The 22,170-nt window shown below is 36.4% G+C and overlaps 1 protein-coding gene across 1 annotated transcript in view; it reads left to right on the top strand.

Annotated features, from left to right (window-relative positions):
* Window positions 1-22,170, top strand: part of VIPR2 (vasoactive intestinal peptide receptor 2) — a 166,190-nt gene that overhangs the window by 129,833 nt on the left and 14,187 nt on the right. Inside the window, exons 5-10 of the mRNA XM_007504692.2 lie at window positions 1,296-1,393; window positions 8,244-8,385; window positions 13,161-13,311; window positions 15,948-16,008; window positions 20,391-20,460; window positions 21,784-21,875. Coding sequence (XP_007504754.1) covers window positions 1,296-1,393; window positions 8,244-8,385; window positions 13,161-13,311; window positions 15,948-16,008; window positions 20,391-20,460; window positions 21,784-21,875 — 614 coding nt within the window. The remainder of the gene's footprint in view (window positions 1-1,295; window positions 1,394-8,243; window positions 8,386-13,160; window positions 13,312-15,947; window positions 16,009-20,390; window positions 20,461-21,783; window positions 21,876-22,170) is intronic.

The following is a 22,170-nucleotide window of genomic DNA, read 5'->3' as shown; positions in this document are numbered from 1 at the left end:
AATGCCAGGAAGAATTCCCAGTACCTCCTGGAGTATACCTGAATTATTCCCTTGTAAATGTAATAGTATTTTTAAAGTAATGCAATGAATATAACTTTAGAAGTACTATTGATAGAAATCATTATCACTTTTTAAAGTATTTTTAATGTTATATTTCAAATAGCGATGAAGTTTGGTATAATTTTCATAGATTTCTTAGGACTGCCTATTTTTAGAATAAAATTCATTTAGAAAGAATGCACTGAGATTACTCATGTTTCCACTTGAAAGGGATTTGCCTGTGTATCTTTCTAAAATGACTTAAAATAATGATGCTCAGTCCTAGGTTAGCTTCCCATAAATAAAAATGGAAGAGAAAAATATAAACCAACCTGTAGGTGTTATCAGTAATTATGCCATTAGGATTATAACTTTATCATCATTATTGTTCCCATCATCACCAATACATCCTAGAAGAATCTAAACTCTGTAGACACTGAGAGATTCCAGTACGTGTTTAGCCTTTCTCTGATGATGGATTTGAATCCCTTGTGGCTTCTTATGATTACAACCAATGAGAGAAAATACAAAAAGATCATGGGCAACCTAACATTCCCTCTTGGGAAGAGAATTGGTATCAACTGTATGAAACTGAGGAATCAATAGAGAACCAAGGTGAAGGAGAACAAAAAAGCATTCATTTGATAGCAGGGTGACTCATGAAGGTATTTTACCCAAAGCAGCCTGAGGATCATAAATTCAAATAGGAAGGAGCCTTAGAAGTCACCCAGTCTGACCCCTTCACTTTAGGTATTAAGACACTAAGACCACAATAAGGAAAGTAATCCACCCAAGGTCACACATCTAGTAAGCTGAGCAGCTGAGATTTGAGCTGGTGTTAAGCCATCTTCATTTTCTCAAAAGGCTATCTTTGGGACAAATAGAACACATTTTCAAGATCCAAGACTGTGATTAAAATCTGAACTGAACTGCAGAGGTCATCTAGTATAATCTCATTTTGTAGTTGAGGAAACTGAGAGAATTCATTTCACAGATGTATCAGGGAGATGAAATGAATTTCACAATTCTCTGGTGGTCCTCTGATGCCAAATCTATCACTCTTTCTACTGTATTATACTGCTTTCTTTCAAGACAGTCATGAGCCAATTGAACCTAATCCCCTACTCACTCTCTTTCATCACTGATGATCATTCTGTGGTCCTAATTCATGTTTGATAGCTAGGAAGATCATTACCATAATTCTCATTTTTTATGTTTATCACTAAGAACTTATCAATGAATTTTTCTCTTCTTAGATCACTTTCTATATCCTGGTGAAGGCAATTTATACCTTAGGATACAGTGTCTCTCTGATTGCTCTGACAACTGGAAGTATAATCCTTTGCCTATTCAGGTAAGCAAAGGATGCAAACAGGTGGGAGAATGCTGTTGTGGTGAATTCTTGGGATTACAGAGCTGTGAATATAAGAAGAAAATAGGAAATAACCATTCCCATGTCTAAGTCCTCTTTCCCTGGGCAGAATAATACACATCATCTAAGGCTGCAATGTATTCCCATAGAATTCTGAACAGATGGTTCTTCATATACACCAGTGCTGGACTGAAATACATTGCTAACTTCACCCCCACCCCCATTTTAGCATGCTGTCTTTTTTCAAAGAAAATTGAAAGAAAAGTGATTTTGTGTCAGAAATCTGCATTTGAGTCTCAGCTCAGACATTTATTACCTTTGTGACCCAATGCAAGTAAGCAAATATCTTGGAGCCTTAGTTTCCCCACTTGTGCTTATACTACTTATCTCAGAATTTTTTTAATAACAAAAGTATTTTGTAACCTCAAAGTGCCATATGATTGTGAATTACTATAATTATTAAAAATTATACTAGAAACCCACATTCAATGTGACACTGAATTCAAGATTCATCTGATGAACATCTAATATTAAGAAACTATCTGAGGCAATATGTTAAAGATGAGTTGCCTGTCTTCATTAGGTAGCAGTTCCTATATTGGTGAAAATAATGATGGAGGGACAGAAAGAATGGAAAGGGGGAAAGAGGGAAGGAGAAAAGGAGGGAAGTAGGTAAAGGAAAATGAGGAAGAAGAGAGAGAAAACTGAGAGGTGAAAAAGAAATGAGGAATGCAAGGGGAGAAAGAAAAAGAAAAGAGGGAGAAAAGAGAGATAGGAAGGAAGAGAGAAAGATAAAGGAAAGAGGGAAAGAGGGAGAAAGGAAGAAGAGAGAAAGAGAAGAGAAAGATGAAGGGAAGGAGGAAGGGGACAAATATCTACCCTTTGAGAAATAAAAAAGGGGATACATGGACCTTGCCATTAAGCAGCCTCCAATCTGTTTGGGCTATTTTTCTAGTAGTAGAAACAGTCATAATAAGCCATCCATAATTTCTCAATAGGTCATCCTTCTGACAAAGTGGCACATATTTTCAAGATCTCAGGAAAATTGATTTAATGCTGGAAAGGACCTCAGAGGTCTTCTAGGGAATATATCATTTTAAAGATGGGGAAACTGAGGGAATTCATTTTAGAGACATTTCAAGGAGGTGAAATAATTCTCCCAAATCAAATCTGGGTTCTTTGAATCTAAATGAATCACTCTTTTAATGGTACTTTCCTCTGGGTAGTCAGGTTCAAGTGATATGGCAAACTTTCATGGAACAGAAGTTTTACAACTTTACAGAAGTTAGTTTTACAAACTAACTAGTCCATTGATGTATTGAATCCAAGCCTAGGTCTTATTAGCAATGAGTTCCACCAAGAACACTAATAATATGACTTTTATAAAATACTCTTCCTGCACTGAAAAATTTATCATATAAAACCAACCATATGACTAGGGGGCTATCTTCCAAAAATAGAAGCACAGGGATTAAAATATAATGCAGTACTACTTTGATTTTTCAGGGATTCCGGCTTTATCAACTAGTTGACCTTACATACCTTTTGAAAAATATTCTCAAGCTGCTTTCTTTCTTGTGACTATGTCTCTGAGTGGGTACCATTTGGGTCAGGGATATATGCTAGAAAATTTAGAGAAGTAGATGTGAATAAAAGGATTTAAACTAACAATTGTTTGTATGGGGGGAGAGAGAGAGAGAGAGAGAGAGAGAGAGAGAGAGAGAGAGAGAGAGAGAGAGAGAGAGAGAGGAGAGAGAGAGAGAGAGAGAGAGAGAGAGAGAGAGAGAGAGAGAGAGAGAGGAGAGAGAGGAGAGAGAGAGAGAGAGCGAGAGAGAGAGAGAGAGAGAGAGAGAGAGAGAGAGACTGCACCATCAAAGAATCCAAAATTCCTGGCATTAATTGACTTCCCTCAAGTTTTAGCTCAGTGACCTACTTAACTACCTGACCTGATAGCAATTTAGGAGTTTCTGCAAGCTTGTTTGTTGATGCATTAAGTGATTACCAAATTGCTTCACTTGATATCAGACAGGACTCTCTCCAAATACAGGTCATAGTCACTCGCCTGAAGCACTCAGTTTCTAAAAGGAAATTTCAGTGCTTGTTGAAGTTTAACCAACAATACAGTAACTTGCATTACTGATGACTAGCAGACATCCAAGCACCATTCTGGACTCTACTACTGGCTTCCTGAATCTCAAGTCATAGAATCATTCTCCCATCCCCCCTTTTCCCCCATTAGTCTCATGTAACTAACTACTGGGTCCAAAATTCCAGTAATGATCTGAATATTAGTCAAATCACAGAAGTTCAGATTATACATATAACATATTTCATTTGCTTGACATTTCTGTTCTAGCAGTCTAGAGCTATTTGAAGTCATCACCCAGTTAATGTACACAATAGCTTGTGAACTAGAGAAGAGACAAATATCATTTTCTCCATTTCATAAATTGAGAGCACGAAGTTGGAATAGCTATACCAAATAGGCTGAATGAATTATAGTCTTACACTCATAGATTAAGAGGTAGAAGGGACTTCAGAGGACATCTAGTCTAACCTCATTTTACAGAGAAGGAAACCGAGACTTTAAGATACTATATGACTAAAAGCACACAGATGAATCCAGAGAATGACAGAGGTAATTTACAAACCCATATCCTCTGACTTCAAAAAAACCAATGTCCTTTCCATCCTACAATGCTATCTCTCTTGAAGACTACTGCTATATACAAAGAGCTGAGTTTTATGTCCAATAGAATATAGTAATGTCCACTTTTCAAGATATGTAGGGAATCATAGGTTTATAATCAAAAGGAATCTTAGAAATCACCTAATTCATCCCAGAAAAGGAGTTAAAATGACTTGCCTGCCATCTTGTAGGTAATAGGTGGAAAAGATGGTACCTGAATTCAGGTTCTTTTATACCAAATCCAGTGCTTTTTTTCCTGTGTCAATGTTGTCTTCCTCAAGTAGAAGTCACAAATATATTTATCATCAGTCAAAATGTTATATATTTAGTTGTCTCAGAGTAGATTCTTCTAAGCCTGAAGATTAAAAAAAAAAGCATCTCGAAGCAACTCCCTAAAAATTCTGTGTTAGAAGACCAGTACAGTTCAACAACAGCATCATGGGTACAGAATTACCTTCAGAAAAATGCAGATTACATTCACCCTCCTTCATACTCTTTTGTAACAATTTCTTAGAAAGAGCATAGCACACTAATAAGACAGACAGGCATTATAATCCTAGAGAATTTCAATGGACCAGTCTCATCAATGTGGATGTCCTTTCTGGTATTTCATTTCAAGATTTACCACCATGTTCTCAACTTGTATTAATTATGTCAGTGTATTCCATAAATACTCCATAGGGGACACACACAATGTGGTTACTGTGGCATTAGGAGAGGTGGGGAGGGATTCATACTCTAGATCTCTTTATATTACTTAATTAACAACAAATAGACCATTATCCCTTACTTCCAATGTGACTGGTCCATCTCCTTTTCCAGTAATAAAACTCGAGAAAAGGAAGCTGAGTCAGATGGGAAATTGGATGAACAATATATATATATATATATGAGAGAAGGTACATATATATATATATATTGCTCATCCAATTTCCCAGACATTCTTCATCAGCCTGGTATAATGGAAAGACTTGACTAAGTTCAAATTCAACCTCAAACATTTACTAGTTGTATAGACCTGTGTACTTTATTTAATTTCCATCTGACTCAGCTTCCTTTTCTCTAAAATGGGGATAATTATAGCACCCATCTCCAAGGGTTGTTGTGAAAATGAAGCAGTATTTTTAAAACACTTTTCAAACTTTAAAGTGCTATATAAATGTCAACTAGCTATTAGTTAATCTGAACTGCCTGGCATAGTCATGAATCTCATTCAGGAGGATGTATGATGTTCAAAATTTCCATTAAATAAACACATATAAGAGTGTCTTTAGATCTTGTCATCCAGATATATATTAAAAGTAAATCTCTTTAGGCTTTGCATTAGATGCTGTCTATGGCATTCGGAGAAAGGGAAAAAGAATTTATGCAGTGCCTATACCCTGGATGCTCACCTAAGCTCTTTATAACATCTTATTTGATCTTTACAACAAAACTAAGAGATAGGTATTATTATTATCCTTCTTTTACAGTTAAGGTAAACAAGGCAAACAGTTAGGTGCTTGCCCAGGATCATACATCCAACAAGTGTCTGAGGTTTGGATTTAATCAGGTCTTGACTTCCAGCCTAGAGCTTGAGCTATCAAAATACCTAGATGGCTCTTGATGTGTGGATGCCTCCCATGATAGCAATAATGAGATGAAGTATGCCCAAGATACCCACTGGAGGAAAGGCCTCCTGAGACCTATAAGCCATTGCAATGAGAGTCCTACCTTATCCTCACTTTTCTCTTTCCATCCTGAATCACTGTTGTATTGTGAGGCCAGTAGTCATATCAGTTGCTACTTCCATCATCGCTGTCAGTCAATCAATTGCCATCCAAACCCAAGTGAGAACACCAGTGGCCTTTTTTGGCACCATACCTACACTTGTTCTATTTCTTCCTCAAGGTTGAACTGCATTGCCTTCTTATTATTGTAATATTATACAATAAAGACTCATTTATCTAGAGGTGAGCCTTGAAGTTAACCTGTCCCACCTACCCAGAATAGTATTAGATTAAGATAGAAAAAAAGAGAAAGAAAGAATATTGAGTAATGAGTAACAAAAGCAACATTCCCCAAACTTTATTGCATTGGATTTTGATTAAGCATGTTGTTGTCCAAAAGGAAAGAAGCATTATCATTGGCTTCTGAGATGATGACTTGGGGAAAGTCAAGTAATATAGGGGAATGGCAAGAATTCAAACAATGACAGATGGAAATACAAATTCTGATTTAACATAGAAAAGGACAACATGCAGCAAAGAAGTCAAATACCAGAATTGGTAACAGGAGTAATAAGTATTATACTCTAACAGAATCAAAGAGAGATAGTAGAAGAGAAGAGCTCTCTATAGGAGATAGAAGACCAGATAGGATCACTTTGGTGTGTAGGGAAAAGATATGCCTTCAAATATCAGCTGCCTTGAGCTACTGTTATTGAAATACATAATAACAACTCCAGGTCATTTAGCAAAGTTTAAATCATAGTCAATATAATATTTGCTAAGCCTATGTAGAAACTAATAGATAATACACTGTTAATTTTAAAAATGTTAACATAAAAATAAGTATTAAAAACTTCAGCAGTTCAATAGTTAAGATTCAGTGATCTGACAAATCTATTTCTGTCAGGTAGTTCATTTGTTAATAATGTCAAAGAGATGATCTCAAAGGCCCTTCTAGTCATTCTTGTGTCAAAAGAAATAAAGAAAATGAAACCATCTAGAGGAAAGTACATGGGGACCCCCCCCCAAGATTCACCCCTACCAAAAATATTCTTCTACCCCCAGAAAGGAAAAAGACAAGAAATAAGAGCTGAGCACCCAATGACAGTCAGCTGGTATAAGGTTTGCCAAAGAGACAGGCATGGGAGATAACAACAACCAAAGCAATATAACAATACCTAGTATTTAAAACACATTTTAAAGTTGCAAAGCACTTTACAAATACTGTCATGTTTGATCCTGACAACAACCATAGAGGAAAATGCTATTAATAATCCCCATTTTGTAGATGAGGAAACAAGCATACAGAAGTTAAAATGTTATGGGAAACTAGAAAGTGATGCAGTGATTTGTTTGGATTTGGCCTCAGAGAAAGACTTCTGAGAAAGAACACTATTCATATCCAGAGAAAAACTGTGGAAATAGAAATACAGAAGAAAAACAACTGCTCAATCACATGGATTGATGGAGACATGATTGGGAATGTAGACTCTAACAGATCACCCTAAAGTAAATATCAATAATATAGAAATAGGTCTTGATCAACGACACACATAAAACCCAGTGGAGTTGCTCATTGGCTATAGGAGGGAGTCGGAGAAAGGGAGGGAACGAACATGAATAATGTCACCACGGAAAAATATTCTAAATCAATTAATTAAAAATTTTCAATTCTAATAAAAAAATCAAAACAGAGTTATGAAGAATTGGACATGACTAAAACAACCAAACAACAAGTTAATCAATAATGTATGTTTAAAGCACTGAATAAAGATGTTCTTCAGCACTAAAAAATAAAATAAAATTAAAATAAAATAAAATTAATATGAACTTTCAGATTTGTCCTCAGACATTTACAAGTTGTGTAATTCTGGGCAAGTGTCTTAACCTGTATTTACTTCATTTCCCTCCTCTATAAAATGGAGATAGTAGTATCTATCTCCCAGGGTTGCTGTGAGGATCAAATGAAATCACTGCCAACCACTTAGCCCAGTGACTGGCACATAGTAAGTGCTATATGTGTTAGTAACTATTATTAATATTAACTTAAATTATTATTTATTATATTACTAAAAATACAACTAATAATATATCATTGTACTATTACTATTTGTTATGCTAATTATAGGATATTATTAAACTATTATTATTATTACTGTCCAAGAACACAGCTAGTAAGTGTCTAAGGTCAGATATGAATTCAAGTCTTCTTCATTCCAGGTCTAGCACTATATAATATGCAATGGAACTGAGGGATTCAAATCATCAAAAAACAATTTGCATTGAATCTCTCTGCTTTGGGGAGCTGATGCCATGACATGGCTTCCAGTTAGATTCACTTAAGAGACACAATCAAACCAGATAGACAAATGATTAAAATGGCTAGTTCTTAAAGATGTTTAAAATATGATTTCAAAATTTCTCTCTCTTCTAGGAAACTGCATTGTACCAGGAATTACATCCATTTGAACCTTTTCCTTTCCTTCATCTTGAGGGCTATCTCTGTTTTAGTCAAGGATGACATCCTTTATTCTAACTCAAGCACTGTCCACTGTCCAGACCAACCATCTTCATGGGTAAGGATGCCCCTTCTCTGTTCTTAGCTGTTGTACCAATTCTTCCTAAACTCTATGGATATTATTACTAGTAAACCACAACATTCACTAAGAGGAGCAGAAAAACTCCATTAAAATAAAAAAAATGCAATTTTATTGAAACTTTTCTTTACATCATTGTCACTTTCCAATGGCAACTCTTTACCCCAGCCTAGAACATTCCCTTATAACAAAAAGTATGGCTAAGCAATTCAAAACATTAGCAAATGATTGAAAAAGTACATCTTATTCTACATCTATTATCTATCCACCATAAGAAGGGTAGGTTTTACTGTCAGTGTTCTGAAGTAAGAACTGGTCATTGCCCTGATGAGATTCCTGATGTCTTTCAGTATTGCTTTCTTTTATAATTCTAGCATCATTGAGTAAATTGTTCCTCTCTCTCCATTTTGAATTCTCATCATTGCAGGGTTTACTGTTCATATCACTAGCCAGGAAAAGAAACCAAAGAACTTGCCATAGGCCAGTGATAGAGAGGATGAATAATCAGCAAAGCAAGCATGGAGATCTGGAAGGATAGGCAAGATCAGGGCTCATTGCCACAATAGCCCAAAATAAGCAGAATATCTAAAAAAGACCCAAGATAGGATCCTATGTAAGGCAATCTTATGGTCCAGGGTAAGTGGTTGGGGCCAAAAAAAAGTCTTCATTCCAATCATTTGAGGAACAACCATCTCTTGCCACAAAACAGAATTAGTATCATTTAGGAAATCAGAGTAGCTTACAATCGAATGCTCTCATGGGATAGGAGAAATGTAGAATGGAGATTTTTTAATATTCATTAATTACAAAAAATAAAAATAAAAATTAATTTTTAAATAAATAAAAAGCACATTCCAACCATAATGGCATATAAAGTATCCATTTGAATTTTATTATGCTAAGATGCAGGAATCCACTTTTATAGGTGATCTCTAAAGCGCCTTCCAGCACTAAATCCTTTGATCCTCATAACCTTTATGTAAAGGAAAAAGCTTTTCCCAAAATTAGATATATTGTCCACCCATCTCAATGTCAGGGTTGTTTCCCCTTTGGTTCACATAGAGCTTCATATATCACTTTAGGGTGGTTTGTTTGATAACCATTTTATAGTATGGTCAAGACCTCTGAACTCCAGCTGAATTTCTCTTGTTTTGTTCTAAGGATGGGAGGTTTGACTGTTTAAGATTGCTGCTGCTGGGATATTGTGGCCCTTGGAACTTCTTTTTGTTTCACAAACAACTGGGAATACTGGAACCTCCCATTCACATTCCATGGGAGTAGATTAAGCAGCTGTCATAATTGCTCCCAGATGAATGGCTTGAAAGACTACTGTATCCTGGAATATGCTTCATTACATTTTATTTTTCTAATATAATAGCAGTTCTTTATACCAATATATAGGACAAATGGCTATCAAGCATTAGGAACAAAGGTACTATATTCCTTCATGCTTTTCCTTCAGGGAGTCATGTTGTCAAAAATAATTTGGCTTAAGGTACATGCAAAATACTTTAGTGAATAGTATCCTCCTATAATCCAACGATCGAAAATAAGACACTTCATTTAGGCAATCTCCAAGAAAAGATAACATTTGAGGGGGAGAAAATTGTTCTGAAATTCTGGCCAGTTTCCTCTGCCACCCTAACTAAATAAGACCTAAGAAATAATAGGAAGGGCAGAAAAGAGAAGACCATACTCTAAATACTAAACATCTCCATTCATAATAATTTCTTGGAATGAGATGCAAAATTTTTGCTGTGGTCTCCTCATTTCCTCCAGGCACCCTTTAAACCATAGAGAGGAGTTTTCTGAGGAAGTGCCAGACTAATTAAGCAAACCTAAAAGATCATTAGGCATTCCTATGAATGGAACCAAAAGATAAAGCTCATGCATTTGAATCACTTGAGTACATACATAGTTCAAATGCTAGGTTGCCAATTTCAGGAAGAGCCGTGGTAAAATTCATGGATGGTGGGCATGGCAGGGTTGAATGCTTAAGAGGAATCCCTAGGGAAGAGTTGGGGAGAGGAGAGGACAATAGCAAATGACTGTGTTCTTTCCCTTTGACAATTCAATTTGAACAAAGTAGAGTATCCTGAATTCTCTAGCTGTTCCTTCTCTCTAACCATGTCCTTGATACTATAGCTACCCCTTTACTCACCAAAAGATAAAAATCAAGATGGAATGAAGGAAAGGAAGAAAGAAGGAAGAGATGCAAAAATGAAAAGGAGGGACATTTAAAAAAGAGAAAGAAAAGAAATACATTTTCCCTCAGAGAGTAGAAAATGGGAAATTTGGGTAAAATGTACATTCTAAGAAAGAGAAAAAAAGAAAAAAATCCTTACTCTTTACTATATCACTTAGAGAGTTATGTTTCCAGCCAGGCTTAGTCAATAGTATTCCATGAAACAAAATTTGTAAGGCAGGACTCCCAAAATAGGTGGTATGGAACTTTCACTCAAGATGTTGGCAGGGCAGTGTAGGTAGCCAAGAACATGAAAAATGTTCCCCTTTTAACACTGAAAACTTCCAGACTTCTGTTAAACATTTACTATCTGACAGCTAAACTGACAAAGGCAACACACTTAAATTTAGTTGCTGGCCCAGTTTTCCAAACAGTAGAAAATCAAAATATTGTTCTGTCCTATGTTACCTTCATCCAGTTGCCCTCATTGATGGAGAGATGTGAACAGGCACACTTGTAGCCTCCCAGGATGTAAATATGAGTAGGAGTAAAATCTGGAATATTTTGGACATTCTATAAATTCCCTGGTTAATATTAGAAATGAACCACTGACATCTAGAGAAAATTGTCATTGTCTCTCAATATACTGGTGTTGGACCAGCCATGTCAGCCAGAGTGTGTTTGACTAGAAAGGGATGTTCAGCATAGGGATCCATGAGAAGAGCAGGCTATATTTCGGCTATCCCATGACCAACAAATTAATAGTTTAACTTCATCACAAAAATATCAAATGTAGCACCTATGAGAACTTTCTCAAGTCCCAAACCTGTCCCACATTAGAACCAACCAAGGGAGTCTTGAGTCATGCCATTGTGGGGCTATCTACTGTGAGATCATGCATAAAGACCAAGACATATAAACAGTAAAATCCGAGCTATCCAAAGCCCAAGTCCTGAAAAGGTCTCACAGCCATCTCATTATCTCAAGATGGGAGATATAGAAGAGTGGAAAGAAAAATTTCCATTTTGGGGAGAAGGGTCCATGGTTAAGGTTCCTGCCACTGTGATTCTGATGTTTGGCAAGCACACCAACACAGCGCTGTGAGAAGCATACCCACAGTGTGGTCACCAAGACAATAGAGTACTCAGAGAGGAAAGGAAAAGAGGCCAAAACCAAGGAGTAGACACTTGTTGGGAAACCAAGACTTAGACTATGTGGTTGTGCTAAAGCTTTCTGGCTTCCTGTTCCACAAAAAGGTTTCTCTTATCTAAACAAAATGTAAAATTTTCCAGAAACATGGAAGCTGAAGAGTAAGAGGTAATTTCTTAAGGTGCAATATATGGAAATTTGGGGGGAAATTGAAATGCACTTAATATTTTAGAGAACCTTTTACAGATATAAAAGCATTTTTATTGAATTTAAGAAGATAAAAATATATCAATCATACACTATAGGTAGCATTTTCATATATTCAATTCAACATTTATTATGTTGTATATAAAATTATTGCAAGTACTTCATTTTGGTATAGTTAGATGGAAAGAAAAAAGAAAAAGTAATTTATTTTTGGTAGGAATTTTTGCCTCAACCCTCCAAAGCCTTTCACCAGAGATGATAGCTTGAAGCAAAATTAGCTCATTTAAATTTGAACTCCGTACCTTTTCTATAAGCATCCTAAGCCTAATAGAAAGGAACAACTGGCCAAAACTACAGAATTATTCAAATTATTGGGTTCTGATTTTTCATCAGAACAGCCCAAGTACCTATTAATGCTCATAAGTGGCCCAGACAGTTTCCACACATCTGTCTCTTCATTCTGACCACATTGAGGATGATTTGCACTCAACACTTTCCTCTGAGCATTACACTGCCTATGGTTTCTCCAGGGACCTATGAACTTATCATTTGACCTACACACCTAAAAAATAAAATAAAATAAAATAAAATATTCTTTCCCCATATGGGAAAAAATAACCCCTCATTATCCCCCAGTACTCTATTTGATACTAGAGGAGTTGTGTGAATAGTACACAGCAGGGAAGGGCAAAGTACAAGTAGCCCTCCATCCCCCCCCCAAAAAAAAGAAAAAAGAAGCTTAAAAAAGACAAAAGAACAAGAGTAGCTAAGACAAAGAGGAAGAAAGAATAGTTAGAGGGATGTGCTAAATAACCTAACTGTTTAGTTAAACCTTTCAGTCGTTGACTTTAAAGTTATGAGTTTACTATTCTTAGAGATCGTTATTTACATTTATCTTTTAAAAAATATTTATCTTACAGTGAGTTTAATATGCCCAAATAAATAGTCTCACAGGGTGTCAGATACACACATGGGGGCTTACTTTAACATAACATACATTCTTTTGCACATTTATATAAACACTCAGAATGCTTTATATTAATCACTTCCCTTCCCTAGACAGCACACCAATTTGTCCTTTGTTCCCTACTCAAACAGAGGGACATAATATGTACTAGGGCATCTCTGTCTGCCATAAGCTATTTTTAGGCATGTGACCACATTTTCCCCTCTTTTTTTCAACAGGCCTTACTCTTTATTTGTATTATTTCAGGTTGGCTGCAAGTTGAGCTTGGTGTTTTTCCAGTACTGTATCATGGCAAATTTTTATTGGCTCCTGGTGGAAGGACTTTACCTTCATACACTCCTTATGGTTATATTTTCCTCAAATCGACATTTCCTGATATACCTTCTGATTGGATGGGGTAAGAATGTCATAAAAATTTGGTCTCCTTCCATATCCCATTTCTGCTTCCTTCCCTTAGTGATTCTACAAGTTAATTTCCATGTCACAGTTTTCATTTATAATCATGCTCTCACACATTCAGAAAGACTTAACCCTGTGGCAAAACATTCTTAGAACCCATGAAAATTTGCCTTTCAGGATCTTCAAGTAGCTTCTTAGAGATTCTTAGGAATGGTTTTTAGCACATATTCAGACATCTATGGTAACTAATGACCAAAATAATACCAATATTGAAAACTGATGTATTGTTTAAAACATGGTTCTCAATAATCATCTCATGAATAATTTTAAAGTTTCTCTTTTCTAGTTGTTTTACTCATCCTTCTTTACCTTGTCAGAGTTAGAGTCAAAGTCAATAAACATGCATTAAGCACCTACTGTGTGCCAGGCAATGCACCAAGTGCTAGCAGGACCAAAAAAATCATATAATAACCCCTGGCCTCCAGAACCTTACAGTACTAATAGGAAAAAGAAACCACAATGAGTAAACTGAAAAGGGGAGGGGAGGGTGCCTGAAGTGGAACATGAAGAAGTCCTGAAGTCTGAGGAGGAAAGGGCATGAGAAAGTATAAGTTTGGGGGATGATCTCATCTTGCAATATGATGACTTTCTAGAGATCTGGAGATCATGAATCCAGGGGAGCAGTCAGGTGGCAAATAGAGGTTTCTTGTTCAAAACTTTTATCTGAAGTGTTAATAAAAAGCAAAACTAGGTAATTTTGTCTCATTTTTTCTGCCTCTGAAAATTTTCTAGTACATATATAATTTACCAGAGGTCTTGAAAAATGTTCTTAATAAACTAGAAACCCAATTAACAGAAACAATTAACTGGAATTTAGGGAAAGGATGAGATATAAAGAGAAAGGCATTCCATTTTTAAATGGAAAATTCCCATTATCAGTGACTGCTAGAATCCCACCTTTGAAAAGGGCATTAGGGACAGAAGAAAATGGCTCAAAAAGTGTTAAGGATGGAACTGTCACTGAGTTTGTGACAGTCATCACTGCTCAGCCCTTCCATGTATTCTCTGCCTGAGACTTCAGGTAGTTTATGGAATAGCCCAAAATACAAAAATTTTCCCTGGGTGTGTTTGTATTGGGGTTGGGGAAAGTGCCAAGAAGATTCTCTACTCTTGTATTATTCTGATCCTTAAAAATTTCGCCATTCCAAAAGACATACCAACAGTTCAGATAGATTTGACAGTGGACTCAGGAAAAAAGAAAATGTAGGAAAAGCCCACAAATTCAGAGATTCTTGTTGGAAAATGATTTCATTTCTTCCATTAACAAGAACTTAAGCAGACATACAGGGAAAGTCATCCAGATAACCAGGTTGCTAATGCTGCATTGCTGTCACTGTCACAAAAAGATCTCATCTTCCTTTTATTCTCCACTAAAACTCTCACTCTCTCTCTCTCTCTCTCTCTCTCTCTCTCTCTCTCTCTCTCTCTCTCCCCCCCCCCCATCTCCTGCAACTACAGATGCCCTCATTAAGCCAACTAGCATCAGCTGTTGACTTCCAGCCCTAGAGGCTGATTGTCTGTCTTCCTCATTGTGATAAAGAGGAAAATCTGTACAAAAATGAGCTCTTATCAGGAATTTAATTGTTTGGGGTTTGGGGTTTTGTGTTTTGTTATTTTTTTTAGTTCAAAAGATGCCCTAGTGTGAGTCTACATTCTACCTCAAACTCACATCTCTTATATATACCAGTTGATGTCACTATGGTCCTACAAGACTTAGAGCAAAGATGTAATTATCTCCACTGAGCTTTATTTACCTCTTTAACACTTCAGAGGATTTTAGCCTTGACAGAATAAATAGGTAATCTCAAACAGAACTAGAAAAACGTCCCTGTCAGGCTCTTATTGACTTAAAGGACCACTAATTACTATCATTTATATTATATTTTATTTTTCTTCATTTTGTTAAACATTTAACAGTTATATTGCAATCTGGTTCAGGCAACACTTTGAGTTTTTCTGACTGCTTGCTGCCCTTATCTCCTGAGCTTGACACCTAATATAGACAATCTCTCCTGTGGTACAGATCATAATTAATCCCTGAAGTCTCATCTTGGATACTTCTTATCTATCTTCTCTCATAAGTCATACACAGAAGATCCACCCAACCCAACAGAAATATTCATCTGGTTCTTCTGATCTTCCATGAGTATAAGGTGGTACTCAGGCTGTCGATGGGTCATCCCTTGGGCTTATTTCACAATTGGGCCACCTTCTTTTCCAGTCATATGTTTCCTGAATGATGTCATCACTAGTGACCACAGCAGTCTTCTAATGCCCACTCTACATGTCTCCCTTGCCTTTTTGATCCCTTTATTAAGCCAGGGAAATAGAATATGTTTTAGAAAGATTTTTAGCCATATGAACTGGGGAAGAGTCTTTACTTATCCTTTGATAAAATCTGTGGAGCAAGCTCTTTTTTCAACATTCTGATCAATTGAAGTTTTCATGTATCTCATTCTCCATACATGTAATGTCCTTCAAGCTGGATTTATCATTTGCACTCAAAAATCCCAAGACTTCCATACCATTGTGAATCCTTCAAGGGGTTGGGAGTAATGAAATGTCTTTCTACAGGAATCCCTACAATCTTTATTGTTGTGTGGATTGTGACAAGAATCTTCTTAGAAGATAGTGGGTAAGCATCATCTCATTCTTCTCATTATTGAGTTATACCAACCAATATATATATTGACCACCTAGCTAATCTATACAAGGTCTATGAGAAGGCCCTGAGCTAGACACTTTTGGGGAAAAGGTTCAGTCCATTCCCTTAGGAAACTAAGAATTTTGGGGGAATTGGGGAAGGGGACAAGATATGACTATGTCAAAATTTAAATAACAGATCTATCCATATTCAGAGAGAGAAATGATGAACTCTGAGTACAATTTGAAGTATTGTTTTCTCACTTCTTTTTTCAATATGGCTAATATTGAAATACATTTTGCATATATAATTGATATATAGTTTTCCATCTCAATGGGAATGACAAGGGAGTGGGAAAGAGAGGACCTGGAACTCAAAATTTTAAAAGAAAAAAATTAATAAATAATCAATTGGTTTTTATTAAAGAAAAGAAAAGGAGAGGTAGTAGCCACTGAGAAATCATTGATCTCCTGGACATAATCAGTGGAGAACCTGACATAGATGTAAACCATTCTAGAAAAAAATTCAAAACTAAAGAAGGATGTCTTTAAGTAAAACTTGATTTGCCGTGGACAAGTCTGCAGTTTTGACACTGATTCAAGGAAATGGCAACAGAGGTTAGAAAAAATAAAAAGGCTAAAACATCAGTTATTATAAATAGATTATGCAATCTGTGCTAGGGATTGTGGGTAGAAAACAATGAGGGTTTGATTCCAAATTTTCCTAGAGTTATGTCTCAAAGCATTCTGGAACCATGCACATGACCAAGGACAATATCAAGCAGTCCTTATCCTCAAAGGGCTTATATTCTATAAGGGAAACAGTGTTTATATATAGCTATATAAATTAAATAAATACAAGATAATTGAAGGGATTAAGATACTAATGATGGGGGAAGGGGGTTAGGAATAGGAAAGGCTTCTTGTTGAAGGGGGCCTTTTGGCTGAGTCCTAGAGGAAACAAGAGATTTTAAGAAGAAAAGATCTCAGGCAACAGGACATAACTGATGTAAATAAGTAACAGTAAGTAAGTAAGAAGTCCATTCTGACTTTCCAAGGGGAAAGAATACCATTAAAGGAGGGACTGGAATTGCCATTGTAGCCCCAGGGTCAATGTTTGATCTTTAATGGGAACCATAATCTAGCCTTGTGGCAATAGAAAACAACAAGTATTTCAAAATCTCCATAGAGAAAATGATGAAAATTAGAGCTCCTTCGGTGCCTTACATTGGACAGCATGAAAGATATCTACCTTATTTTGCATTTGAAAAAGAGAGTCTTCTAAATGGAGAATTCACAAGCCATGTTGTTTAAACAGCAAAAAGAATTATATTGGTATTGTCCCACATTCCTGGAGTTAAGGAAAAGAGAATATTCCAGCACTTAGCACAGTACCTGGTACATGGTAGAATATAATAAAAACTGACTAATTAATGAATGAGAAGTATTTCCATGACTGCAGATCTATTGAGCAACCTAAGTAAATTGGTTATGTCATGCATTTCTACTGTGGGAAAAAAAAAAGCATGTTGGTGTACTACCCACTATTCTTTAGAGAGGTTCATGCTTGTGGGTGTGTATGTCATACATGTCAGACATAAGCCATTGGTTGATTTGGCTTAAAGATTGAACTGTTTTCTCTAACTCTTGGTTGGAACAAGAGAGGGGGACTTAGCCAAAAATGACTTAAAAAATCAAACAGCAGTAATAAATTTTTTAAATTGTAATGGAGGCATCAAGGTGATTCAGTGGATTAAGAACTAGACCTAGAGACAATAGGTCCTGGGTTCAAATGTAGCCTCAGACACTTCCAAGCTGGAAAGTCACTTAACCCCCTTATTACCTAGCCTATAACACTCTTTTGCCTTAGCACTAATACCTAGTATCAATTCTAAGATGGAAGGTAAGGGTTTAAAAAATGGTGATGATTTGAACCTCTTAAAATCTGGTATTTCCCCAACAGTTACTTAATGCATGATGCTAAAAAAGAGCTCTAGAGAATTTTAATTATGCCCCTGTCCTGGGGTTTCCTACAATATGGGAAAGCTATAGCACAGAGATACCTTAATCAAGTTCAAGTGCATTCATTCTCCTCAACTGTGTCATACAGCTTCATGTGTGACTGTGCCTGGGTATGGTCTTGACAGAACTGTACTCTGAAGTGCCCACCTCTGAACTTAACTTCCCTCCTGTTCAAGTTGGAAGGTCAAGTATAAAATACACTACATACAAGAAGGTTCATCATGAGCCCCTGGACACCTTTAGCACTTGAGCCAGCATTGTCCCTGCCCACCTCACACACACACACAAATTATAGCAAGTGCAAGATGAAATCACTGAGGAAGCAAAAATTGGAGCACATCAATTTATTAAGCACTGCGTGCTTGGCAATCACCCAACAAATTGGTTGATGGACCAGCATATATCTGGACCATAAATACAGAGGGGGGACAGACAGACTTTTATACAGTAAAAATAATTACTCAAATAAGGCCAATTAATTAAAAGGAAACACTACCAACTTGGGTGGTCTGATTTTTAACTGGATGAAAGATTAGGGATTTTTCAAGTTAGGAGTAAGAAAGTGAACTAGCAAACCTGAAATCAGAAAAGGGGGTGCCCCACTCCCTGCCAAGTGTCTTTATGTAATCAAAGGAACCTGTCTGATCCATATGGGACCAGTTTTCATATAAGACAGATGGGTTGCTTGAGATGTACAAATAGGAGAAAACTTCCTGCATCAATCTTAGGATTTGACTGTCTTTCTGGTCAACAAATCCCAGGACCTTACTTAAGGGTCCCTAAAGAGCAGATACAGCTGTGGTCCAGTTTCCTAGCCATAGAGGGCTAGGTTCAAACATTGCATTAAGATTTTCTCCTCATTCCTATAAGTGAATATATTTTCTCAGAAGCTCTAATTTAAACTAGACACAATTAACCACTTGCTGTTCCAATACCTTCAATTCCCTCAACATGCACACACATCTCCCCACCAAATCCCATTCACACCACACCTAGTCTGTGATTGCTTCTGCAAAGTCCAAGAAAAACCCCAGAATTCATATAATCCCTGATTACCCACATCAACTATTCAAAACAAGACAAAGAGTAAAATCCAAATACTAGAAAGATTATATGTCTTTATATATACATATATTTATATATATATATATGTATTGTATTGAAGGATGAGGTGGGGAGTCAGGGGATGAAGAAAACCATAACCTATGATACTTCAGTCTGGGTCTAACAGATTAGTCCCATTCCCAAACTGTGGCAAGGTCCTTTAAAGTATAGAAAATACTTCCCTACGAATCCTGTGGATATATACTTGTCTCCCAAGCCCTCATCACCAAAAAAATCAAACTAAATAATATGACGTTTCATAGTTCATTTGCTCCAGAGTATCCAGGCAAAGAGATCATTGTGCTATATAAAGCAGACTAAAATAGACATTTCAAAAAGGATTTCAAGACAAAACCAAAATTGTAAAATAGTTCATATTTTAGTAGCCCATGAAGGTAAATATTGTTTTTTAATTAAATTATACTTTTAGTGTCATACAAAACACACTTCCATATTGGTCATTGTACGGGTGAACTCATATAAAACCAAAACCCCAAATAAAATCATAACTACACTAATGTGAAAGATGATTCCAACAGTTCTTTCTCTGGAGGTGGATAACATTCCCCATCATACATCTTTCAGGATTGTCCTAGATCATTGCACTACTGAGAGTAGCCAAGTTTTCATAGATAATTATTGTCCAATATTGCTGTTACTGTGTAAAATGTTCTCCTAATGCTGTTTACTTCACTCCACATCAGTTCCTACAGATCTTTCCAGCTTTTTCTCAAATCATCTTGCTTATCATTTCATACTGCCAACATGTACCAGCCATTCCCCAATAGATGGAGATCCCCTCGATTTCCAATTCTTTGCCACAACAAAAAGAGCAGCTATAAATATTTTTGTACAAGTAGGTCCTTCCCTCCTTTTTAATTATCTCTTTAGGATACAGACATAGTAACGATATTACAAGATCAAAAGGTATGAATAGTTTTATAGTCCTTTGGGTATAGTTCTAAATTGCCCTCCAGAATGGTAGGATCAGTTCACAACTCCACCAACAATGCATTAGTGTCCCAATTTTGCCACATCCCCTCCAATATTTGCCACTTTCTTTTACTGCCATATTGGTGAATCTGATAAGTGTGAGGTGGTACCTGGGCATTGTTTTGGTAAGTATTGTCTTAATGAAAATCAACTGATCCAAGTGTAGCACCCTGATGTTTATATACTTTGCCAGATTGCACTAATATTAACATATTATTCTCTCTCTCTCTCTCTCTTTCTCTCTCTTTTTTATAGTTGCTGGGATACAAATGAACATCGTATTCCCTGGTGGGTGATACGATTACCAATTTTAATTTCTATCATCGTAAGTAAACTGAACTGAAACACAAAAATTCACCACAGACTTAAGATGAGAACAAACCCATTATTGTTTTATTAAATATAAATAACATCAATCTCATATAGCCTGCTGAGAAAGCTATCTCACTCAAGATTAATTGTTGCCCAGGCAATCTGAACCCAGTCCCTGTAAAAATCTACTTAGACTTAGTTAAATGATGCTTCTTCCAGTAAAGAAATCAGAGTTGGTGGTATAGGGAAGGCCTGAAGCAATTCTTTATCTTGGAGCAAAGAAGAGGGTTGAAGAGAGAAAATGTGTTCTCTTACCTGGGGGACGAGGGAACCTCAAGGGGAATTAGAGTCAAGTTTAATCAATGTGCTTGATTTTACATGCTTCAACTTCAAAATTCAGTTTTCCAGCACTGAAATAAATGTAAATCATGCTGAATGATGAACTTCATCTTGGGCATGAATCCATTTGTAGAATGGGCAGATATTAATTATTTTAATTTATTTGCTATATGAGAGGGAACTGTAGTACAATTCTTGAGGGGGGGAAAAGGTCTTTCTTGAGATCCTCCCCAACTTTCACTTTCAGGAACCCTTCCCCTCTTCCCCAAACATATGTTTAATGTTATTCCCAGGGTCCCCTCAATCCAGTACCCAAGATTCTTATAATGTCCCAGTGGCTTAATCCCTCCTATTTTGTTCTACTTTGACCTGCTTTTCCCAATACAATATGGTTCTTTCCTGACATCTTTGTAACACTAAAAGTTATCTGCCATTACCCTTTCCCTCAGGGCCCTGTTAAGTGACTGATAAATGCACTGAATTAATTCATCCCTACCATGAATTAAGCACAACTCTTTTACTTTTACTCCCCACATCATATATTTCACCTTTCAACTGGAGACAGCAGAGAAAAATCCCGAAAGAGATGACTGATGATAGAAGCATCATGCTCTTTGGCAGTCAAATGGGGAAGATGCTTTTGAGAAAGGCTTTTCTAAGTCTTCAATCTTACCACAGAGAACATTGTCCTTTCTCCCTATGCCATGGACCAGAACTCATTGTGTATTTCTTTATCTAATAAAATCATCTTTCTAAAGATGGTTCTATCATCCTTGAGGAAAGTGTTCTCACAGTCTTTCATGAGTTGACCAGAGAAATAGACAAAGCAGGCAGTCAACCCTATGTGATTCAGTGGAAACATTTTTGAGGTATTGAACACAGAAACTTCATCAACAAACAGTAGGATCCACCTTTGGAGGGAATTCTAAGTGTTCAGTTGGGTGAAGCAAGAAATAAAAATTACTTACAAATCTACCATCTTTTCTTTTGGTGGCAGGTGAATTTTTTCCTTTTCATTAGTATTATAAGAATTTTACTGCAGAAGTTAAGATCTCCAGATGTTGGTGGCAATGATCAGTCACAGTACAAGTGAGTATAAATGTATACACACACTCACACACACACACATATGTATTTTTGAAACAATATGAAGAAGTCCAGACACAAAAATTGATCCCTGAGGAAGTCCTTTCACATCAAGGTTCTGTAACTATCTCACTTGAATCAAAGATCAGGCTTATTTCCCAAGTCATGGGTACAATTAACTTGTTCAGAAAGTCACCAATGGAAAGTACTGATCCCTGTGTTTTACTAGTGAGCAAACTAAGGCTGAGAACAAGAGGTAATGAACTCAGCATTCCAAGGTCTTAGAGGAAGAAAGGAT

Source organism: Monodelphis domestica, chromosome 5 (assembly GCF_027887165.1).
Source record: "Monodelphis domestica isolate mMonDom1 chromosome 5, mMonDom1.pri, whole genome shotgun sequence".
Classification (NCBI taxonomy): domain Eukaryota; kingdom Metazoa; phylum Chordata; class Mammalia; order Didelphimorphia; family Didelphidae; genus Monodelphis; species Monodelphis domestica.
This window is presented reverse-complemented; position numbering and strand designations above follow the sequence as displayed.